The 26,515-nt window shown below is 36.0% G+C and overlaps 1 protein-coding gene across 1 annotated transcript in view; it reads right to left on the bottom strand.

Moving 5' to 3' along the window:
- LOC107596591 (protein bicaudal C homolog 1-like) overlaps positions 1–26,515 on the bottom strand; it is an 85,329-nt gene that overhangs the window by 55,864 nt on the left and 2,950 nt on the right. Inside the window, exon 3 of the mRNA XM_016287348.1 lies at positions 10,148–10,194. Within this exon, the coding sequence (XP_016142834.1) occupies positions 10,148–10,194 (47 nt within the window). The remainder of the gene's footprint in view (positions 1–10,147; positions 10,195–26,515) is intronic.

Genomic DNA, 26,515 nt, shown 5'->3' with positions numbered 1-26,515 from the left:
AAGGTAAAAATAAAAGCTGCTTGCGTTAGATTTTTAATGTATATAAGTGTATATAATGCATATTTTAAAATTGTATTGTATACCTGTTGCTGCCATAATAATGGCCCATTTCAAATGTGTATGTGCTTTTCTTCTCCCACTCGCTGTGGTGGAGTGGTGATGAAATACTGTTCTAGTAAATACTTTCCAGTATTTCAGCAAAATAAAAGTGTATATCTTTTTTGCATGAAAATTAGAGTAAAGTGCAACAGTTACTGTACGGTGCTTAGCAGTGGTCAAAAAGGATTTAAACAGTTCATTTTGAATCGATCCCTTCTTGTAAACTCAGAGATGTGGATTCAGACAGCAATTGTGTTAGTATAAACAGTAGGTAATTTGGCTGGGGATTTTTTATGTGGGTGGAGGAAGAAAAACACTAACATTCTGGATTCGGATTGGCAATAAAATCACTGACTAACCCCTGTAAATACTGGAAAATAGTTTGCATTCCCATAAGAAACAATTACCGTCCAAACAGGGCTTTTGTCAGGTTTTTCTCAGAGCTTACCATTTAGGTCCTTTGCCGGATAAAATAACACATTTTAAAGTGCTAAGCACAATTGACTTAAGATCATGCATGTAAACACAAGCATACAGCAAAAAACCCACTCAGGGCTCCCAGAGTTTTTAGCTACAGTCCTGCATATAAAGACTGAGGAAGAGGTTGAATGAACCACTGAATCTTGAACCAGTTTTGCACATCGGCCAAACCTCAGCAGAGATGCTCCTCTGAGGTTCTAAGCTGCATGGACATCTAGACAAACGATCAAATGGAAACCTACACTAAATGGAAACCTACACTGTTAATTGTGTTCAATAAAAGAAACTTGGACAGAACAAGGCTGTTATTTTCATTGATGGTATCCATGATCAAAAAGCACATGGCTAAATGGCCAGATATCTGTCACTTGCATGGCTGAGCAAAGCATTACTCAAATTATAATAGAAACCAGTCCGTTTGGAATAAAAAGGCTGAATCTCCGACATATATTATGACTGTCAATATGTAACCATCATGTTTCTGTATGAGTGAGTGACTTGTTCACTCAAACATGCTTTAATGACCAATCTTACAAATCCCAAAGGAAAATGAGCTCAGAGGATTTAATATTCAGTGGCACAGAGTTCCATTTTTATTTTAATCAATCTTCATCTAATACGTTCACATTGATCTACACCCCATTTCAAATAGCTTCACTTAGGATCAAGGCAAGAAAACAAGCCATTCTTCATAATGTAGAACATTTCACAATGGAAATGTTTACAGCACAGTTTCTGTGAGATGAAAGGAGTCTCTAGAGGCCCAAAGCACTGTTAACCAATCAAAGATGTGCCTTTTGTTCCTTTGAAGGGATACAACTTCGTCCAACGAAAGGAAATGTACTATCACATTCAAAACAGCTCTCTCGATTTTTGACTTAACGAGAACTTATAAATAATATTCCCGACCTCACACACACATACACCCTGATCCAAGCTTGGGAAAATCCCTTGCCTTTTGTTTTGGAAAAAAATGCATGGTTGAAAGGTCAAAAATAAATTTGGCCAACCAGAGCACTTAATTATTACACTCAGCGGAAATCAGGCAGACAGACAGTGAGCAAGAGCGTGTCAAGTCATCTATCATGAGGCGCGGGAAAAACCTGGCAATATTACAAACCCGCTGAGTAATTCCATATGATCCCTGTCGCAAACAGATTCTCTTATATCTGTGTGAGGCAACAAACACCCGCTGAGGGCCAGAAGTTTGATCCAACGCGTACCTCACAACTTGTGTGTGAATGGGATTGTGGGTGGAGGGCTAGGAAACGGCCCAAATCAGTGTTTCCATGAGCACACGGCTTCAGCGTACTGTGCGAGATGTTGTTGCTCACCCTGTGCATCGTTGAGATTGGCATCCTGTACGACTGACGGATCGTGTTTGTTTTCGCTATAATTCATGACATCTTGTCAAATAAAGAAGGCAAAACTCAGACTCAGAGGAGAATCGGGCCAAATGTTTTTGTAGCCAAAAACAAGGCTTCAGCAGCGAGAAGAAATCAAAAACAGGAAGGATCAGGTAAGGCTGAGAACATCACAGGTGCAAATTAGTAAAAGTAAAAAAAAAATCATTTGTGGAACACAAAATAAGAAATTGTGAATAGTGTAGAATGTTCATGTTGCTCTTTTCCATGCAATGAACGTAAATGGTGACCAGAGGCTGTCAAGCTCCAAAAGGACAAAAAAAGACCATAAAATCATCAAGAAAGTCGTCCGTATGACTTGTGCGCTATATTCTTCTCAAGTCTTCTGAAGCCATACAATAGAGTTCTGCAGGTATGATGTATTTTTGTAGACCAAAACCTGGAAACAAATTAGAATATTAGCACTTCTGTTTCCATCATGCTGATAGGATTTTTTGAATGGGTTTTTGGTTAAATGCCTGAAATAAGGTCCGTCAAACAAAGATATTTTCACTGTTTATTTTACGACATAAACTAAATTAAAGCTTTTGCTAACAAGTGTCTACACATGTGGTTACAACTTTGGCTACACAAACTTCATCTCGCCGAACAGGAAAACTCATCCAATCAGTCTTCTGCTTGTACAGCCTCATTGTGTTTATAATCACATTCTTGCAAAGTTTTCTACCTCAAACTTTCAGCGAAAATGTTTTTAAATAAAGACTGAAAGAGCTGTTGGACGCTTAATGGTGGTGCCGCTGAAGTCATGTGATCGTTGTGTAGGTCGAGCCCGGTCTCATGAAAATGCGTATAAATAGTACGCCAAATAAAAACGAAAACTCGTGGTATTGATACGCAAAAATGGACTTTGGTGTGCATATGATACGCATGTGTTTGGCGTGCATATAATATGCAGTTTTCGCATGCATTTGATACGAAATTTGTTGGCGTGCATGTGATACGCAGTTTTCGCGTACATATGATACGCATCTACCCCACAACCCTAAACCTACCCATCGCATAGCATATACATGCCAAAGTCCATTTTTGCGTATCAGTACCACGAGTTTTCGTTTTTATTTGGCATACTATTAATACGCACTTTCATGAGATCGGGTAGGTAGTTCATGTATAGCCTACATTTAGCTTTTTACTTCAGGTGATATTTATGCATCAAATTTCAAAATTGTGTTAATTTGTGAAGATTATCATTATGAACAAAACATGTAAGAATCATGAACTTCTGTTTGTCACCGCAATAATTAAAAACCAGGGTGATGCTAACTTCTGAGCTGATCTACAAAAATACGCCACTCTATTCCATGCTAAGTTAAAAAAGTTAATAAAAAGTTCATTGTTCATTAAAAATCATGCTTATCAGCCATGGTACCCATTCACTTTTACTGTATTGAAAACAACAGCATGAACTTTAATGTAATAACAGAATTTTCATTTCTGGGAAAATTACTCCTAAAGGGATAGTTCACCCAAAAATGAAAATTACCCCATGATTCACTCACCCTCAAGCCATCCTAGGTGTATATGACTTTCTTCTTTCAGACAAATACAATCAGAGTTATATTAAAAATGTCCTGGCTGTTCCAAGCCTTATCATGGCAGTGAATGGGGGTCGAGATTTTGAAGCAAAATAAAGTGCATCCATCCATCATAAAAAGTGCTCCACATGGTTCCGGGGGGTTAATAAAGGCCTTCTGAAGCGAAGCGATGTGTTTGTGTAAGAAAAATATTCATATTTAATACTTTATAAACCATAATCTCTATCTTCCGCTTAATGTCATGTGCGCGTTCAGGAGAGAGTGGCGTTCCAGCGGGTGACGTAGGACGTAGGTGTAGCGTAAGCTCCGGTGAGAAGTAACGAACATAGAAGTGCAGAGGAGAGCGCAAAACAAAACACCGTCACGAATTAGAAGTACAAAACGAGGATTTGTAAAGAAAAATGTCAGGGGGATTTCTATATAAGCCAATTAGGAGACTGGGTTTCCTTTGCTGTAAGCAAAACTCAGTTCTCGTGAGACCAGCATATTCTCACTGGAGCTTACACTATGCCACTCTCTCATGAACGCGCGCGCGTGCGTACGAAAGTTTGCAGAAGCTAAAGATTATGGTTTATAAGGTTTTTAATATGGATATTTTTATTACACAAACGCATCAATTCAATTGCGATTCACTTTCTTTTATTAACCCCCTGGAGCCATGTGGAGCACTTTTTATGATGGATGGATGCACTTTATTTTGCTTCAAAATCTAGACCCTCATTTACTGCCATTATTAAGCTTGGAAGAGCCAGGACATTTTTTAACATAACTCCAATATTCGTCTGAAAGAAGAAAGTTGTATACACCTAGGATGGCTTGAGGGTGATTTAATCATGGGGCAATTTTCATTTTTGGGTGAACTATCCCTTTAATAATCATAAAATATAATAAAAGTACCTCAAAGGGAGCTCAGATTTTAGAGCTGTTTAAAGGCCCAATATGAAATTTATTAAATTATGGCACACAGTACAATACAGGTCTTTGTACAGGCACAAGTGGCATGTTTACTTTTTATGCCCACCCTTCTTGTTGAGGCTTTTTGTCGTTGCTCCAGCCAGCATGCACCTGTTTTTCATTTCCTTCCCAAAATTCCACATCAATCTGTTGACAAATAACTTTACAACATTTTACAATTCATCCTCATTCTATAAACAGCTAGGAGTGTTTTGAAGGGGCAAATATAAAATGCACCCTTTTTATAAAATCTGAGATGAAATAAGGCAATATGCAAGACCAGACGAACATTTATCAATTATTTTAATTATCTAATTTGTCTAAAAATAAATAAACTATATTAAAACACAGATGTTTACGTATTCTGAATAACATAAGCCTGTTTTACCACAATGCTAGGGTATTGTGGATGTTGTCACAGCATCGCTACGGGGTTGCTGAGGTTTTCTGATTGTTCATTAGCTAATTGCTTTGGCATTGTGAGTGTTTTATGGGTGGTTTCTATGTGGTTGCTTACTGGCTTAAGTCAAAATGTCATAAGTCATGATCTTCTAGTCCCTAAACATGGGACTTGCAGTATTTTCTAGGCCTGCATGATGTATGGGGGGAAAAAAATTAATTGCAATTTTTCTGATAAAAATTGTGATAGTGAATTAAAATGTGATAATGTGCTTGTTTGTAGGGCTGCACAATTTGGGATTTTGGGATTCTATATCAATATGTATTTTTTATATTTTTATTTATTAATAATAATAATAATTATTATTATTATTATTACTATTATTATTATTAAATAAAATATAAAACATACTAAATAAAAATATTACATTATTATAAAAATATTATTTGAAACTTGAAAATTCTTTTTTTTTTTTTTTTTAATTGTGCAGCCCTAGTGTTTTCAAAAGCTGTTAAAAGTTATAGGCAAATTAAATAGAAAATCCAATTAAGTAAAGTAAGTAAAGGCACTCCTATCCTTAACTCAATTTGCTCAATTTAAAGCTCAATTTAATTTATTACTCTTTTCCATTTATAACTGTGCAGGACAAGTTACACTGAAAAAAAAAAGTGTATAAATACAAATATGAATGTGTGTGTTCTATGTGGTAACATTTAAATTAACACATTTTTAATTAAGTAAAATATATTATTCAAAATCTCAGGATCAACCTACCTAAATTAGGTTACACCACCAAAACTAAATTTAAGGTAATATTATAGCTTGTTATTCACCCCCCACGAATCCAAAAGTATGAGCAATAGGCCTAAGAGTGATGCTTGCATTGCCAAACACCTCTAATTCACGAGTTCACGCTTACATATAATTAGCTGAAGTATGGTAATGCATATTTGGCGTGCTGTCTGGGGAAGGGCTCCGAGCTCGGGAATGGCGTGGACCTACAGTACCCCCCGTATAAGTGTAGTATGAACTCAAAAGTGAGGAGATGGGGCGGAGGAGGGATGCTGATAACCGTCAATAGATAGAAGTAAGTCTATCCGAATTACCCCCGGTGCGTTGTGATCCATACTTAGCCTAAGGTAATTAGGCTAAGTATCTGACACGCTCCTCCCGAACCTTGTTAATAAAACATCATTAAATTCAATCAATGAAGCGCTCTTTCATTCAGTACTCAAACAAAAAACAATGCAATAAATGCAAAATGCATTATTTTGTTGGCAATTAGAAAACAGTCTACAAAACGACTATTTAAATAGCAGTATGAGGAGCTAAGTCAATATTCTGTTAAAAAAAACCTCTTAATATCGCTGCATTCTTTCAGAGAGATGAGGCGAGGTTTCCTGAGGTTTCGTCGTTACCTGATCGGAGCGCTCAGCATGAGGGAAACGTCTAAGCAAAAAGGGCTGAATCCCATCATTGTGCAGGATCACGGAATACCTGATGGCTCACACACGAAAACGCAGCCGCCATGATGGACAGGAACGCAATGTTGTTTTTGAAAACACTCAAAAGTTTAGCGGGCTGGCTGGTATCATTCTACCAAAGACATGTTCTTGGGGCGTGGGACGAGGAGTCGGCAGAAATATTTTCCTCCCAGTTAAAAGACTCCTACAGTCCTTTTTTATACTATTTTTTTAAGAAACACTCCTTTTAAAAGGATTGTTGATGTTTTTTAACATTTGTGAGACAATTTCTGAGGTCATTTTCCATGAATTCATTTGTGTCTCTGGCTAAATTTCACATTTTTACATGGTGTGTTTAGATAAAGTATTTGTTTTCAGCACAAGTATGTTGACGTGAGCAGAAAAAGACCACTCTTATCTTTTGATCACATTTACAAGGTTCCTTAGGAGATACACTGTGTTATTTCACAAAAGAACTATCATATCCTTAATTTTTAACGTTCCCTAATTCAGATGAAATATAGGGCCCATCCCAAAGTCTACTGTAAAGCTGTCGCGTAATCGTCTAGAGTACAAGTAGCTGCAAAAGAGTCACCCATGAACCTTCTGAAAGCTAAAATGAAAAACTGGATGGCCTACATTGTAGGCTGTATATAAAATAAAGATTATTAGAGTTTTACAATATTTCACATTTAAAGCAACAGTTCACCAAAAAATAAAAATTTGCTGAAAATGTACTCACCCTCAGGCCATCCAAGATTTAGATGAGTTTGCTGAAATTTAGCATTACATCAATTGCTCAACAATGGATTCTCTGCAGTGAATGGGTGCCGTCAGAATGCGAGTCCAAACAGCTGATAAAAACATCACAATAATCCACAAGTATTCCACTTGACTCACGAAGCGAAAAGCTGTGTGTTTGTAGTAAACAAATCCATCAAGACATTTTTAACTTCAAATCATTGCTTTCGGCTAAAATATAAGCACTCTATTCATAATATTGCTTTCTCCAGTGAAAAAAAAAAAAAAAGTCCTGTCTGAATCAGGAGAGAAATATGCACAGATCAAGCACTGTTTACAAGCGAAAACAGTAGTTCTAAACAATTAAGTCATATCGATTACTTGTGGATTGCGTGTGGATTATTGTGATGTTTTTATCAGCTGTTTGGACTCTCATTCTGACGGCACCCATTCACTGCAGAGGATCCATCGGTGAGCAAATTATGTCATTTCTCGAAATTTGTTCTGATGAAGAAAAACTCATCTACATCTTGGATGGCCTGAAGGTTAGTACATTTTCAGCATTTTTTTTTTCTGGGTGAACTATTCCTTTAATGTCATATGTTACATGGCATTCCTTTGTAATTGTTTGTGAAATGTACTAGCAATTTCTGAGTGAAAAAAGTATCAAATTAAATCCTATACCTTTTATTTTTTAGTCTATGGAGGCGTGGACTTCATGGACGCACGCGATTAAAGTCCATGAAACTGCAAATCCACATTTAGGGTGTTGTTTGAGAAATGGCAATTGTTAACACACTGTATGTGATATGATAGGTTGTGTTTATTTTAAAAGCAGGAACTGGCGTTCCTGAAGCTTTGCATCAGCTGCGACTACCCAAATTTGTGGCAGCCCGAGGCTTACGGTGCAGCCAGCCGTATCTTCCAGAACAGGCACTTTCCAAGCTCTCTTAACTGCGTCTGATTATTTTCCCACACCTTACAGGTTAAAACAAGTGGAACATTGACATGGACTGTATTTCATACCAATATCGACTTGCCTGCGAGTGTATTTATTTTGAAGGCCAGCATGCTCTGATTCAGGTGCTGAATTCCTGCCCTGAGCTGTCTGGCTTCTCCAGTCTGTATTTATTCACAGCCTGTCAATCAGTCTGGCAAGTGTTTGCCCCAAATACTGTTCTACCCCACTGAGTCCAAATACGCCAAGTGTGCTTGTTTTGGCGAGGCCATAAACGCACAGGAGACCTGTTTTGAGTATCCTTCAGGTAGAGGTGTTTTGTCACGAGTCACTGACTAGGCTCTCGAAGCAAATGCGATTTATCACACACTTCTCACTTTTGCATGGACTTCCTGTACACTTTTGCAGAGATCAATTTGAATGTAGTTATTTTGCCATTTTACAATGCAAATTTTTAACAGGGGGAGTTTAGCAACGCCAAATAAATTAAGTAAAATATTACATATCTCACTCATGTTATTTTGGATTAATTGTTAGTTGTTGTTTTTTTTTTATTTAAATTTTTATATTTAATATGGTAATAATTAAGCATCAAGGTACACTACCGTTCAAAAGTTTAGGGGCACTAAAAATGTAAATGTTTTTGAAATAAGTCTCCTATGCTCACCAAGGCTGCATTTATTTGACCAAATATACAGTAAAAACAGTAAGCGTGGCATATGATTAGAATTTAAAGTAACCGTTTTCTATTTTAATATATTTTAAAATGGAATTTATTCCTTGGATGGCAAAACTGAATTTTCAGCAGCCATCACTACTTCAGTGTCACAAGAGCCATCAGAAATCATTCTAATATTTTACTAATTTCTGATAATGTTTGGCCATCCAAGATTTATATGGGTTTGTTTCTTCAACAGAACAGATTTTGAGAAATTTTGCTTTACATAACTTGCTCACCAATGGTTCCTCTGCAGTGAATGGGTGCCGTCAGAATAAGAGTCGGCAGATAAAAACATCACAATAATCCACAAGTAATTTAAGTAATCCACAAGCTGCATGCTTGTAATAAACAATCCATTATTATGACATTTTTAACCATCTTATTGGTTAAAAACCAGCTATAATATGAGTCATCTAGTCTGAGTATGCTTTCTCCAGTCAAAAAGTTGTCTTGTCTGATTTAGGAGAGAAATATGCACAGATCAAGCACTATTTACATTGCTGTTTAACATTGCAAAACAGTTCTAAACAAATATGTTGGTGGATTTTGATGTGAGAGGAATTTTTCACTGGAGGAAGCATTATTATGGACTCTCATTTTGACGGCACCCATTCACTGCAGAGTATCCATTGGTGAGCAAGTTATGCAATGCTAAATTTCTACAAATCTGTTCCGATGAAAACAAACAAACAAACACATTAAAATGGTAGTAATCATAGTCTGAGTCAAAATTCCTTTAAGCATATGAAACTATTCCTTTAAGCATATGAAAATATAACATTCATTAAATTATCTCCTTTTGTGTTCTGAAGAACAGAGAGAAAGTCATACAGTTTGGAATGACAGAATTCTCATTTTTGGATGAACTATCCCTTTAAAGAATTTTGGTAGCCACAACGCACAGCAGAGTGACTATTCACAATACAACACGTGTCTCATATATTATATACTATAAAACATTGTTCATCACAAGCCATTTTCATAAAAAAAAATCTGAATTAAGACCCTGTGTTTTTATAACTGACAGCTTTCTAAATATGCTTTTCTATTTGACATAGAAAGTGCTGTTATTTCCTCTTGAGATTGGTATGCTAAACTGTAACAGGCACAATATTTGCAATTACACAAATGAGAAAATGGAGTGAGCCTCTTTATGTTACTGAATCCATAATTTTGAGCTACACGCTGAGCATACAACGCTAGTTATGGAAGTCCCATATTTATTCTATTACCGCAATGGTAGTATTTTGAGGCTTGAGAACCGCAAAGCTATTGCACTGCTGTATCGTGCGGCCCTAATTGCAGAAATAATTACACATGCAACATGATGCTAACCTATTTTTGACTGCCAAAGCAATGTGGTTTTCCTTACCTTTTGAAAGAAGTCCTCACCTCCGTTGACTCGCCCCTCCGTGGCAGCTGCGGAGAAGAATGGGACATTTAAGAAAAAACGTAACATCAGGAATCACTTATGCTGGCGTATTAACAAAATCGGCAATTCATATCAACACATTCTTCCATATGGCCTTGGCTGGAAAAATGTCTGCAATTTAGGCAGGACGCGGGTCATTTACCTGTCCATTTGGAGCAAGTCGCCTCTGTAGAATAATCAATGCATTACTACTTTTTAAAGCTTTATGCAGGATGGTAATAAACTTTGTGATGCATAATACAAAATTTATCTTTTTAATGTGCATGGTGTGGTATGTAAAGCTGTGGGTTCAATTTGAACCCCATCTAGGGGTTCCTATAGTTCTTCTTGAACATCAGGCTTTCCAGACTTGTTGTCAGCTTAACCACTTAGACATAAAATATTTAGTGAAGTACCCCCTGGGATGTTAATATTTCAATAATGTAATGTCACATTTGCATGTTCATGGTTCGCTAATGGTCACATGACATGCAAGTAATCTTTTTTTTTTTTTTTTAGCATTTTGATTGTTTTTATTTTCATTACAGTTAAAATATAAAAGTTATATTCTTAAATTTGTAACTTTCAAATATTCAAGCTTTTATTTTGGCAGAATACGGACTATATACTTATTTAATGAAATCACAGCCTTTGATTTGATCATCACACTAAGCTACATCACGATTATAGTTTCATTTCAATTATTGGTGCAGCCAAATGTATTTATTTTCATTTTATATTCAGTTTAATGATTAGCTTTTCATCAACTCATTTGCGAAACCCTGTTGTAGATCACGGCACTACCAACGCTAATTAATGAATTTGATTCCCAGACAACACTGTACAAGGTGTTCTGTATAAAAGTGTCCGCTAAATATGAAAATGCAAAATGTAACCCGCATCATACAAGGAAAGTGACATGCTTGCTTGGTTTTCCAATAACATATGATTTAAATTAATCAATAAAATACAGAGACATGACTTGTTGAGCAAATTTGGATGTTGTTTAAAAACTTCAAAACCACAAAATGCAGCTGTCGATAGACGTAAACCACTTTTTTTTTTTTTACTTCAGATTTCTCCAGATCAGGAAAATGACCTACATTGAGAGATGCAGGCATAGTCTTGTTGGGCCAAGCTTTAAAATATGTGTCTACTCTACTGTAATCCAGATGAATGCGACATGTTTATTTATATCCAATGAATTACAGGGGAATTTTTTATTTTTTTTACAGAGCAGATTGACTGAAAATTACTCAAACCACAGGCACCGGCTGAATCAGCCCTGCTTTACCGCTAAGACATTCTATTCAATGGAGGAACCTCAGGAAGCCCTAAGAACAAACTGAACTCTACAGAGTTAACTACATTCGGAGAGAAAACAGAATTACTCATTTTTCTGTGATTGGCCAAGAAACAAACCCAAACAGGATCTAATGGATTTATGAGACTGTGGAAAGACCTCAGAAAACTTTTCATAAACACCATAACCTTCTCAGAAAATTATGAACAGACTTTGACCATTTAACTCCACGTTGCTCAAAACATTTGATGTGTGGCCACCATGTACCAATGACAAGGGTGGTCTCCGCCTCACGCTCTTGGACACCCACAGATTGTTCTCTGACTGTCTGATATTGCACACGACACTGGAAAACACTTGTTAAAATCCAATCCAATCAGATTGCGCTCTGCAACTTTTCACATTACTGAAGCTCAAACAGTAGAGCATGGCGCTAACAATAGCAAAGTCATGGGTTCAAATCCCAGGAAATACAAGAAACTGTGAAATATATATCTTGAGTAAATAGTCTCATAAATTTAAGGTAGATGTATGTTTCAGGAGTTGGTTCACAGGTGTTTAATCGCAAAATCATATTTAAAATAGTGATACACCAACATTTTGGCAACAGAAAACTTCAGAACTTCAGAAAGAGCTTTATTGCCAAGTATGTTTGCACATACAAGGAATTTGTTATAGTGTCACAAGCTTCCAGTACACGGAGACAACAACAACACACAGATAATAAAAATGAGATGTGAATAAAATACACATGCATAAATATAAACCACAAAAAAAGAATAAATTGTATGTACAGGTGTGGTATAGATGGAATAGGAATAGAATAGCATAAAATAAGTTGTAGGGATGTACTAGGGTTTAGGGTGATAAATAATTATAAGGTTATTGCACATACTGTACTTTAATTGCACAATGGGAGAACATTAACTGTTCATGAGGTAGATTGCCTGGGGAAAGAAACTGTTCTTGTGCCTGGCTGTCCTGGTATTCGGTGCTCTGTAACGCCGACCAGATGGCAACAGTTCAAAAAGGAGATGAAAATGAAAATGAAACCGCAAAACACACACACACACACACACATATATAAATGACAAAAATATGTACACAAAATAAACAAGCAAAAAATATACAAGTAAACATATCAGCACTTCATCATGACCAAAAATGATGCTAGCAATTTGCAAAATTTGTTGCGCTAAAATATCGAGAAGAGACACAATGTTGAAGAACTTGACTAAGAACGGTTTAGTTTATCACCTGAGAACAGCATAAAGAGTTTAATTACTGATACCTTTATTTTCAGTTTTGGATTTTGGCTAAATGAAAACATTCATTTCAGTTTCTGTGCAAAAGTCATCTCAGTGCATCATTAGTTACAGGGTTGATATTATGAGCACTTAATCGTTGGTCTTGCTAAGGTTTCCCAGCTCTGTGGCATTTATTCTTTGAAAGATACAGAGTTGGTCAGATTGTCAGGTCTTGGCCAGAAGGTTTAGACTCCACTGACTTCCATAATATGGAGAACTGTTGAAACATTCTTCAAAATATCTTCTTTTAAGTTCTACGGATTACAGAACACTTTTAAAAATAACTGTTCTTTATTGCCATCTAAGGTTCCATCCTTTAACATCAATAGAACCTTTCAGGCTACGTTTACACTAGTGCGTTTTCGTTTTAAAACGCATAACTTTTGCTACGGTTACGCCTGTCATTTACACTACTCCGGTGCTTTCGACCCTCGAAAACGGAGACTTTCGAAAACGCTGCAGACCCCGTTTTAGTTCGAAAACTCTGGAGTTGAGTTTCAGTGTAAACGGACCAAAACGGAGTCTTTTGAAAACAATGGCGTGGCAGCCAACATTCGCTCTGCGTATCCTTGATGACTGTGTAAATAATAACATCATGCTCATTGTTGTACCTGCATGAAAGGTCATGTGACATGCGTTTTCGGTTGTGTAGTGCGGACGGAGATCGGTTCTGAAAACACAAGTGTAGACGAGGATCGTTTTCATTTTAAAACGAGAACACACTAGCGTAAACAGGGCCTCAGTTCCAGTAGATTATTAAAATGCTCTTCACGCTAAGAAAAAAATGTTGTTTTAAGAACTGTTCGCTAAAAGGTTCTTTGCGGAACCTAAAATGGTTCTTCTACGGCATCACTGTGAAACCCTCCTTTTGGAACCTTTATTTTTTTAGGAGTAAATAAAGAAAATCACACAGTTTTGGAACGACATGAGAGTGAGTAAATGATGACGGAATTTTCTTTTTTATGTGAACTATCCCTAACTATCCTTTCATCCTCACAATATTTTTATAACATATTTTACAGGATAAGCACCATTTGAAGCCAGTGTAAAATAGACAATAAATGTACACCTGTGACTGCACATCAGCTTAATTCTACATTACTGTGCCAAGGTATTAGTAATAAATATAAGTATTTACTGAACACTGGTGTAATTTATTCTATAGCTGTCGTTGCCATTTTATAAAAGCAAATAAGCCACACAGGCAGTGTGTTACTGTGATTTTACCACACATAACATAAGGGGCTTTCAGGCACTCTTGTGGATTATTGTAGTTTGCCCACAGAAAGGTACATTTAACATATTTTTCATTATAACTACTCCTGGGAGGTCAGGCAACTGCTCTTCACTGTTCTTCACGCCAACTTCTGTTTAATAGCTTCAAAGACAGATATCTTTTTGTAGTTGACATGATTTTTACTTGGCATTTAGTATCTTAGTGCTTAGCACAGCGTGCCAACAGAAGCCACAGCCTTATGGAATATAAGAATAAATCAACAAAATGCTCAGCTCCACAGACAAGCTGAGCATTTTCAAGGCTTTGTCCATCATCACATATAGTGAATTAAAAAATATATATCTATGAATTGCTGGCGCAGGTAAAACATTCATTCTTATCCAAGATGGGCTGTGTTTCCCAAAGCAGATTAGTGACCCAAATGTCTTCTTTGTGACTAGATTTCTTCCCTTCAGAGCAAAGTGCAAATTTAAAGAGTATAGCGCTGCCAACATGTTAGTGGTTAACCTCACTGTAAACAAAGAAGCCCACCAGGTTCCTGAGTCTGGATAGGCTACACCGGTATAAGAGCAGGCTTTTAGAAATGGGTTCTTTCTTTACAGAGAACGTAATCTTCATGTAATATCTCACACCATTATGGGAAAGCTAAACAGCAGTCATTTTGGTTGATTTGCTCCACTTATGTCAGCTTATATTAGGGTGTGTTACTATACCTGGCAGTGCATCTAGAAACAGAATAATTCCAGTAAATAAATGTATATAAATGACGTTTACTTACTGTTGATACATATTAAATTTCTACTTATAGGATGAATCTGTAATCGCAGAGGCTCTGTAATAATATTTTGATTCAATGTATTATAGGGATGCACTGATGTTAATGATGAGGCAATAATTAGTTTCATTTTATGGCCGATAACATTCATTTTCATAATCATTTTAAATACTACAAGAGAAGTTAGGAACCACAACATTATAATGCAGAGAATGAAAACCTGAAATAAAAAAAAAACGCTTCACAAGATGTTAACTGATGGATTGGAGTGGTGTGGATTGCTTGTGGATTATTGTGATGTTTTTATCAGCTGTTTGGACTCTCATTCTGACGGCACCCATTCACTGCAGACCATCCATTGGTGAGCAAGTGATGGAATGCCAAATTTAACCAAATCTGTTCTGATGAATAAACAAATTAATCTATATCTTGAAATGCCTGAGGGTGAGTACATTTTCAGCAAATGTTCATTTTTGGGTGAACTTCTTTTAACAATGAGCCAATAAAAATGTCCTTTTTTATAATATACTCTCCACATACATCATTTCTTATCATTTATCATGTCGATTTTCAGGAGAGCTACTGTCATTAATTAAGATGAATGGGAATCCTAATGGTATAATATACCTCCTTGCTAAGATCAGTGGTAGTATTTTAGTATTTTAGTTTATATTGTAGTATGCAAGTGTAAAGCTTCTGTCTCAAGTAGATTCTTAAATGGAAAAATATTGCTGTTTATATCCTGCTCTTTCACAACTGTTAACATTATTACAAATTATTAACGCTTCTGATCTTACTCAAGGCACTGGAATTAATGGTCAAAGTCTTGGCCTGCAAAAACAAGGGTTATAAGTTCAATTACAGGTGGGAGTTACCCATGAACTGAGAATTAATGAGATCCCATTCAGTTCTTTAAGAATTCTGGCACTTGACACAAGGTTGCTTCAGAGGGACTCTATCTTTTATTTGTGCACTTTAAATTGCTTATGATGGAAAGCGTATCTATTAAATATGTCATTACACTGGTTCAATGGACCTCTGTGGGAACAATGGGCCGCTGTTGCCTGGAAACTACCAAACAATCGCACAGATGTGTGATGCTGCCGGGTCCAAGGCTCCAACTAGATTTGCTGACCTCAGAATTGTTGGCTACGATAAAATGATCTTTCAAACTGATGTCATGGAAATGTTGCATAATGCAAACAGCAGAATACTGATAGGCTGATGGTTTTTGAATGCATAAACAGTGGCAAGTTAAACATCACATATTACAAACATTTTAAAGCCTCTAGAGACCGCGCATTACATTGTGTCAGGAACCCTGAGCACATGAGGTTTGTGACATTCAATGATGTACAGTGACATAACTTGCACAATAACATCTAGCAATGCACAGATGAATAAACAATAAAATAATTTGGCTTCCCATTAGAGATGCACCGATTGAAATTTTCTTGGCCGATTCTGATTTCCGATTTTTTTGTTAATGTGATTTGCCGATACCGATTTTTGCCGATTCCGATTTTCTTTCTAAGAACTATAATTGACAGCATATACAAACAAAAATCTACTTTTCTTCAACGCAAAGTTTTATTTTCATAAAAAAAAACAAGAAAAAAGTCAGTAATAAAATAAGAACAAATAACAACCCATAGATGCAGGAGAAAATATCAGATCCTGCAATTATTGGTGCTCCATCAAATGAAATAAAATATACTTGAGTCCAAGATTCCCAATTCATGCCACTTGCTTGATTAATATTAATAATAATAATAATAAAATACAAAATAAACAAATAAATAATAATAAATAAATAAATACAAATAATTTAAAAAGAGATTAAAAAACTATAATATTTGAATACACCCCTTCTAAGACTACTTAAAAATTCTGAAGTAAAATCCATTTAGATTTTTCGTGTGGCTTCATTTTTGACATTACCATATGACCATTTACAAATTACTACAATTTACAGTATTTTTATTTTTAAATATAATATTATATTATTGGGTTTTCAGATATCTGGTGGAATAACTCCTCAAAATATTCATGATTAGTACAAATACTTTCAACTATTAAATACAACTGAATTTCTTTTTGAAAATAATTAAAAACACTTTTTTTTACATAGACACACTTATGACATTCAGTCAGGGTGCAAGGACAATACTGTATTTTATCCCTTTTAATTGATTACGCCACTTGACATTTTTAGAGTAATTGGGCCTTATTTATGTTAACCAGCAAACTTGAAGTAATAATGAGCAGAAATTAGTTCTGCTCATGTTGCATGAGCAAGACACTATAAATAAAACCTATTATTAAAAATTAAATAAACATGTCCCCCAAAAAAGTATGAAATCAACATGAATAGACTACCATGATTACCCTTCCATGAACTTGGCCAGCACATACAGAGTTTTACAAGATTTTTCCTTTGATTATATCGGACATCCTTTGTCTCTGACCCATAAAGAGAGTTAATGGAAACCATTAAAAATGATAAACAAAGCTTGCAGTTTGTCTGCAGATTGTGGCACATGGTTCACATGTCCCAGCTGAGTGTGAGTCAGTCTGGAAGAATGCACGCTTTCTTCAGATTATCTGTGGATGGAGGGTACATACCATCAACGTACGCACTATCCACCAAAAGCTGGACTCAGCAGGGTATTGAGAAACCATTATCGGCAGCTGCCTTTCTTGGCTCTGTTTACTGGGATAAGCATCCGTCAACAGAAGTGTTCTTCTATTTAAAAACACACGTACTGTAGATTACCTGCTATGGGGTCATATAATAATAAATAAATTTAAGTTTAAAATGCACACGTATAATGCAATGTTTACAATTCGCCTATTTTCTAAGGTTTTTTCCCGTTTACACGACAACGTTTTCAGCCAAAAGCGGGAAACTTTTGATGCGTTTTGCCTGTTCGTTTACACGACAACGGCGTTTTGGGGACTGAAAATATTTTTGAAAACGGGTTTCAAAGTGCAAGTTTTTGAAAACGCCACCGTTGTCGTTTTCGTGTAAACACCCAATATGGGAATCTTTGAAAACGGTGACGTCATGCGCGTGTGTAGTACGTGTTAGGCATGTAGACATGTCGATTTTAAAGGCGAGCGCGTACAAACATACACAACAATGGCGGAGTACATGGTACTGTTGTTGCTGCTCAAGAGTTTGCTAACGCTTTTTCAGCAAAGTGTGGATTTACTTCACCAATATTACAACCAAAAGCGGAGACACATCATATACAACATATAATCGTCACTTCCCTACAGGTACTGTTTACTAACAAGGTGACAGCGCCAACTACTGGCCTGGCATACATAATACAGCGTTTTTGGCCGTCGTGGATATGTGTAAACGCGAATCGTTTTGAAAACGTTGTCGTGTATACATGAAACTTTTTAAAAACGAAAGGGAAAAACTTTTCTGTTTTTGACTACATCGTTGTCGTGTAAACGCAGCATAAATGCATGTTTTAGATCTTACTGTGAAGGATTCATCTACTCTTACAAAAATTAACCATGGTTTTACGACAAATAAAACAAAAAAACCATGGTTACTATAGTTAAGCCATGGTAACCACAAATTTACCATGGTTTTGCTACACTAACCATAGTTTAACCATGGTATTTGTAGTAAAAATATGGTTATACTAATGGTAATCAATATGCCAAAAAAACATGGTTACTATAAATACAACCATGGTTAATTTTCGTAATGGTATGCATATGTGTCATTTAGACAACCTATTTAATAAATAAATACAGTAAATAACACATCTTTACAACAGACTCCTTTCCAGTGATGTATGCAGGACTCCAATCATTTCCTCTGCTTAAACTCCACGCCTTTCTTATAATTGACTGCAAGCTCGCATTTAGATCGACCTCCATCCAATCAACAACTGATGGATAGAAAGTCCCCACCCTATATATATATTTTTTTATTTGACAATCAGATTCACTAAGATGTACGTCAAAATATATCTGTCGTAGGGGTGTGCGATATCATGATTTTTGATTGTGGACGATTAAAATGTCTCCACTGTCTGCTTTTGAAGACATATTGTAGTGCTACAGCACACATTCTATAATTTGCAGTTCTTGCATCTCAGTCTCAATATACTGTACAATGCGACATACACTCACATCAAATGTTAACTTAGTGTTACACTCTCGGGACACTCCACTTCGCAACCACAAAAGTACATTATTTGTGTGTATTTATATGTGCTTTAAAGCCTTGTTGGTTACATGCGCTTTTTCTGAGCGTGTACACTTGAAGCTCGCGCACACTAAAAAGTCTCTCAAACACCATCTGATTACTGGACTAAGTTATCTTTCACGTCTGATACTGTCAAAAACACACAAGGTTTACATATAAACACAGTTGTTATGTCTAAAGTGAAAGTAAAGAGAAAAACGGATGCGTGCAGCTCTTAAAGTGGCAGCAGACTAATAGTCCTAAACATGCTGCCGCTTGTCATTAAAGGGATAGTTCACCCAAAAATGAAAATTCTATCATTATTTACTCACTCTCATGTTGTCCCAAACCTGTATTAATTGATTTCTTGTGCTGAACACAAAAGAAGATATTTTGAAGAATGTGGGTAATGAAAAGTTGCTGGTCTCCACTGACTTTGATAGTAGGGAAACTGTTTGGTCACCCACATTCTTCAAAATAATTTATGTTCAACAGAAGAAAGAAACTCATTCAGGTTTAAAACAACTTAAGTTATGTCTAAAGTGTAAGTAAATTATGACAGAATTTTCCATTTTGGGTGAACTATCCAATTAATGTTAATAAAACAACAAAACACAAAAAAATCACTCTGCTCTTGACTGAAGAACATTAATACAGTTGCTTTAAGAATCAATCCATAGTTTATACAGTGAAGTGTATATAGTGTTTTATTTTTATATTTGTTCATTCAATTTATTGAATGCTACTGCCAAATACACCTACTGTACCTGAAAAATAAAGCACTGTTTGTTTTATTTGTATATTATGTGTATTTGTAATGTGTATCTTTGTTCTTAATTTTTTAATAACAAAGATAAAATAATGCCCACTTTGGCCTACATATCTGCCATTCTTTTTAATTTCGTTACCTTGTAAGGCTTTGTTTTTAAAATTAGTCTGGATGTGATAACTTGCAAAATAGTAAAACTAACTGAAAAAGAATCGTGATATGATATCTATGCCATATCGCCCACCCCTAATCTGTCAGTACTAGGGATGTAATTATTAACCGCGAGCCGGTCGAAATTCGTGACGAAAAAAGTGACAATTCAAATTGGTTGAGATGCCAAATAAATTGCGATACAATTGGAGTAGGAGTTTATATGAATGTATCTCTGAGGTGAACTGACTGTCTTTAGAAAAGTTTACGTCATATTTTCTTTTGATCTTGCCTCTGAACAATGCATATTAAAGTAGCGTTCATAAGCGCGGCTCTGCTTTGTTTACAGCGGTAACCAAGGAAATACTGTATTATTGCTGTTCATAAGCGCCACCTGCTGTCAGAGAGTGAATCTGCGTCTCATTCAGCTCATCTGCTGTTTCGTGCAGATATGTTTTATGTAGTATAGTTTCACAAAACTAAAGTCCGACCATTCTGTTTTTGCTTCAAATTTCAAAATTATACAGTTTAATTTAGATGAAAAACTAAACATGCTGCATGCATGCTGCATCTTTGTTTGGATCGTTATTAAAATCCAGTGGTTGTCTCTCATTTTAAATGGAAAAAGCACAGACAAAGCCTTAGTTTGTTCATATTAAGAGATTTCTTTTATTTGTGTAACTTGTTTGATTTGGGGTTTGTTTTAAAATTTCAATTTAGTTTTGTTATATTTCAATTTCACAAAGAAACGTGCAGCAATAGCCAAATAAAACGCCTTTTAATTTAATGTATGTCTTAAATCTCATTTTGTAAAAAAAAAAAAAAAAATCGTGAGAAAATAGAATCCTGAAAAATCGTGAATCGAATCGAATCGTGAGTTGAGTGAATCGTTACATCCCTTGTCGGTACTTCTGTTATGTTGCAACTTTATTGTCAAGTGGCATAACAATTACTTTCAAAAACATTTTCTTTTTCTTTTTATTCACAAATATCAAGATTTGTATTATCATTCCTTGGTTACTCCATTTGATGTTTGATAATCTAAACATAACTTGCCATTCCATAAAGGGGGGGGGGGGGGAACTTTACAAGATTTTCCATCAAGACCCGTTTAAAAAAGTATGCTTCCAAAGAATCTTGGAATGACTTACCTTCACATTTCTCCAGGATCTGAACCGTTTCTCCAAGCTCTAGAGTCAGACCATGTAACACTGATCCGCGGAAACCACAGACCACTGAGAAAAGAAAAAAGAGAAGAGAAAAACGAGTTAGATGCTTATTGAAAACGTCCAGAGACAATTCATTGTAAATAAAACCACAAAAGTAATTTCTGCGCAACCACCCTCCTGAACAGAATTCACAAACACTCCCCCTGTCTGCCACTGGTCAGAAAGCCCCGCCCCCAACTCATGCTATTGGTTGAGTCAGGCTGGTCATACTACTAAAAAAAAAACAGAGCAATGTGTTTAAAGAACCACTATGGAAGCCTGTTTCCACCACTGAATAAAAATTTAAAAAACATTATTGCGACTTTTTATCTCACAATTCTGACTTTTTTTTTTTCACAGAATTGTGAGATATAAACTCGCAATAGCGAGATATAAAGTCAGAATTGCGAGATATAAACTCACAATTGCGAGATATAAACTCATAATTCTGACTTTTTTCTCAGAATTGCTTGATATAAACTCACAATTGCGAGATAAAAACTCTTTTTTTTCTCAAAATTGTGTGTTTATATCTCACAATTCTGACTTTATAAATCGCAATTGCGTGTTTATATCACGCAATTATGAGAAAATAAGTCAGAATTGTGAGATAAAAAGTAACAATTTCCTTTTTTATTTGCGGAAACGGGGTTCCATATAGGACAGTACTATAGTTTTAAAGAATTTCAGATATTTTTTTTTCTACATTTTGATTGCACAATGACCTACACATTACTGTGATGCTAAATAAACTGAATTGAAATATGACAAAACAAATAATAAAATCTATATGAGTTTGAATATAGAAACTAAAAATATCTCTCACTGCATAAACACATAAACATACTGCATGTGTAATGTATTTCTGAACAACTTCTGGACCAAAAGAAAGTGCCATGTCATTGACTCCGCAGGCAGCTTAAGCCAATATCTGGGAAGCCACAGCCAGTAGGCATGCAGAAATCCTGGAATCCTGGGAAATAATCCATCCTATAACGGATTTTTAAGCACAATAATGCCAATGACATTACACATTCTGCCGGGAAACTCTTGGGTGGATTCTACAAAATTGTTTTAAATGAACGGAGAGGATCACCTAAACACAAACTGTGAAATGTAATTACTGATTATTTTTGTATATAATGTCAATCAATGCCAGTGCATAAAATACATTTTTTTTGTCTCTTCAACATAACAGGATTGCCAATAAACAAAATGTGACAAGCCAAGATGTATCACATTTACAGGTTTGACTGCTTTGAAAAACAACCATTTGGTTTTCAACTCAGATGAGTTGAGTTAGTAGCTGTAGTGTAATGGCTCGTTATTTTCCTTGTAATAACAAAGTCTCTGGTCCACGCCAGCATTTTTTAAAAACAGAGACTTTCCAACAGCTGCAGTGAATTATGCGCTGAGCACTGGGACTCTTCCGCCCACCACCTCTCAAGGGTCTCTAAGACCCGAACAACACAAGCCAGGGTTTCCTGAATGGTCCCAATATACTTCATTCAACCACCTTTTACAGACTGATTTCCATTCTTTCCAACATTTATTGGCCTTTTGCATTGTATTAGGCTTACTACGTGCCAACTGAGTTGCTTTGTCTGTTAAATGTGCTTAAAATGCCATATCACTATGAACTCAAGATCGAGGCCACAAGCGATTCACCTCAGCAGTAGTTCTTGAGGAAAATGCCACGTTTACCCTCTAAAAGCTACAAAGAAAAGTTTCCCTAGGCCTTCATCCAGAGGACAGTTAGCCCCAAGCACATTCCTCAGCGGACTCACTTCCTGTCTCTATACTTTCATCCAACAGACAACAAAAAGATAAACTTTTAAACCAGGCTTTGGCCAAGCACGCGCACAAACATACCCAGAACACAGTCAGCCAAAGTACACTTTACACACAAGCAGTTTCAGAATGTACTCTTTGCATTTCCATAAATAGAAGGCTATTTTTGTGTCTCAGTTTACTAGGAATTTAGTAAGAAAGGATACATAGTAAATAAATGATCGTCAAAGTCTTTCAAATGAAAAAAATGAAGCCAAACCAAAAAGCTAATGTGTTGGTGAAACAAACTTTCACCTAAAATTTCCACATTCTAAACACGCTATAAAAACTGAAGCGTTTTACAAAATCACCAGGCAGCAACACTGTTTTATTTGGGCTCCACAGAATGGATCAATCCCATCTGTGATAAGAGTTATGCTTGTTAAACAAGGCATTTGATCCCTTCCTGTTTGGGCTCTCTAACAGACTGCTAGTTCACTTCGGTGCCCGACTCTGACTTAGCGGATCAAAAATGTTGATCCTCTATGAGCTGTCATGTAAACTTGTACGGGAATTTCTTTTGCAAATCTCTAGCCAAGATGTGGGAAGAGAAACCGTTTCCGTCTTATCTAAGACGCAATGCAAAACAATCTGGGCTTTGGAAAATTGGAAAAACCCAAAGCCCTTGATGTAGATTGGACACAGAGAACTACTTAATTGTGCAAACACTATCTAGAAAGTCAAGAAATTGTAATAAACAATCATCTCCAAAATACGGAGTCAGTGACTGCTAGACACCACTGCATTCCTACAGTACAGTTGGAACAATTGGGTTGACTGCTCCAACTCTGAATCCATCTCGCTTGTTTCCATGAGTCTTTGCCATTTGGTCTCAGAGCAAATAAAGCAGGATATGTTACAAGAATCAGCTTAAAAAATCTTGATACATGAAGAGGAAATTATTTCAGTTGTATAGCTACTATTTATGTTTACCAAGGACTAACTGATTTAAATATTATTAACATTTATGCCTCTGTATGAAAATCTAGTGGGTTGCCATTCTCTCTACTATACAAGTGACCGTTTAAGGCAGCATCCTAACTGGAAGGAACCTCATAAGTTTCTGACTTGACCACTACATTGCCACAATTGATTCCGAAAGAGTTTGACATTAGCATGTTGCTAAGATAATGATGTAATGCTCTAATAATCATCAAGATACATCGTAGACACTTTTAGGTAAATTAATTGTAAGAATTTTCTTGCCTCATCAGCCAACAGAAACTATCTAAAATGCAACATATTTATTATGGATGCACCAATTCTAACATTCTGTCCCATAGCAATACATTGATAATTATTTTCAGGTTATAGCCGACAAGTGATATTAAATTTCAATACTATTTTGTCTAAAAAAAAACAACTCTAAACACTAAAAATGATTTATTTAAATGCAAGTTCATTTAGGAATCACCACATATTTATATTCATTTTGATTACATTTAACAGTGTTATTAAATGATTAGTGTTTAATGATTAACTTGTGAGCTTTAGAAGGTAATTGAAATGTAAAACATTGAGAAATGAGCATGCACAATTAAATATTGAATGTAAAAATTGTAAATATATATATATATATATATATATATAAACGTAAACGTACGATTAAACAGACTGCTCACAATTCATCTTGGTATGAACACATTCCTTCTCAACATAATCTACACAAATGTAATCATTAATGCACATCTGGAACAGAAAACAAATTCAGACCTCCTTTATGTGATTCATTACTGATTCTCGAGAATTCCAGAATGACAGTGAGCCATTCATCCACATGAGCCAGCTAAAATAGTTATAAAATGAAATGATTAATAGGTCTTCCTATCCTAGAGATATAATAAGCTTCAGAAAAGCGGTCTTGAATGTTGCTTAACTCTTCTCATTATATCTGATGGACTAAGTGCTTTTGGAGCGAACACCTGCGATGTTAACATTTCTGAAAACAAGCAGAGATGAGCAGTTCACAGCTATTAAATGTGAAGATTGAACCAGGAACTTTCAAATATGTGAAAATTGGTCTTATTAACAACTTTTGAGTCCTTCTTCAACAAAAAGACACTAAATCTTGTAACAGCTGCCAATGAAGTATGCATCCTTTGATAAAGTGGTACAATCTGACATACCAGAATGTCTATTCGAAGAATAACAAAAACATCTTTTTTTTTCTTTCTTACAATAAAAGTGCTTTCTACTTCTATGGATCTCAGAATGGTTGTTTTGGATATGTCCCTTCATGGTCCCTTCATGTTTGTACTCTAGTTGATGCGATTTCAAGTTTTCCTTTCTCTTTGGAGTGTTACAAGGTGATTGTGCATAGATAAGATCCCTGAAGTTGCAAAGACTAAAGTCTCAAAACCAAAGAGATATTCTTTATCAAAGTTAAGACTCTGCCACACCCCCCTAAAACGGCTCGTTCTAACACGCCCCCACATATCTACCTCACTATGTGGAAATATTTGCGTAATGCCGCCCAAATGTTCACGCAAAGAAAGAAGGCGTGGTTTCAGTAACCGCAGTTAGTGTTGAAGCAGCCATGTCAGGGAGACGCTGTGTGTTTCTAGGCAAAAGCAAAAGCACTTTATTTGGCCTTCCAGAAGTAGATGCATTTAGGAATCACATTTATTTTGAAAGCTGAAGCTCGTGATTATGGTAAGGGGCGTTACATTTCCGAGAATTGAGTAATGCTGAATTCCTATCATTTGGTTTGGCAAATAAATCTCATAATATACACAAGCTTCTCTGTGCATCTTCTAGGAAAATCCCAATCCTAATAGCATTCCTTCAGCAAGCAGGTTGATCAAATACACTCTAAAACCCTGTGAGGAGATGCTGAATGACCTCAGCAGGAAGGATTGCTGCGGTTAACTGAACTTACGAGACTTTGTGAGTGTAGGATGATGATGATGTCCCTTTCTGAACTCATTCAGAAACATGAAACAACATGGAAAGCATGCCCCGACATGGACGAAGTATTACAGCAGACAGCTTCAAAGAGTTTACCATCCATACAGAGCCGGGGAATGAGAAGCCCCTGTCGATTTCTATCAACTGCTTGATAAATCCACTAATTGAAAAACAAAACAACTATAGATTAAAGGAAAAAGTGGCATTTATAAATGATATAAGTGTCTCTACTTAAACCAATACAACATTTCTGTGCTCTAGTTAGTAAAAGCCACATGCAATCAGAATCGTAAGACAAAAACGTGACAATTCATCGTCCAAAAATTTTATTTACTCTCATCCTCCACTTTTCTGATGCAGTTGACCACACTGTCATTTGTTTTAAAGGGGTCATATGATGCTTTTTTAAATATCATTATTTTGTGTATTTGGTGTAACAGAATATGTTGACATGCTTTAATGTTCAAAAAACACATTATTTTTCAAATACTGTACATTATTGTAGGTCCTCTATGCCCCGCCTCTCTCAAACGCTTCGTTTTCTACAAAGTCCCTCCTTCCGACAAGCGCAGTCTGCTCTGATTGGCCAGCTGACCCAGTGCATTGTGATTGGCCGAACACCACAAGCAC

The sequence above is a fragment of the Sinocyclocheilus grahami genome, unplaced genomic scaffold (assembly GCF_001515645.1).
Source record: "Sinocyclocheilus grahami isolate Dianchi unplaced genomic scaffold, SAMN03320097.WGS_v1.1 scaffold221.1, whole genome shotgun sequence".
Taxonomy (NCBI): Eukaryota; Metazoa; Chordata; class Actinopteri; order Cypriniformes; family Cyprinidae; genus Sinocyclocheilus; species Sinocyclocheilus grahami.
This window is presented reverse-complemented; position numbering and strand designations above follow the sequence as displayed.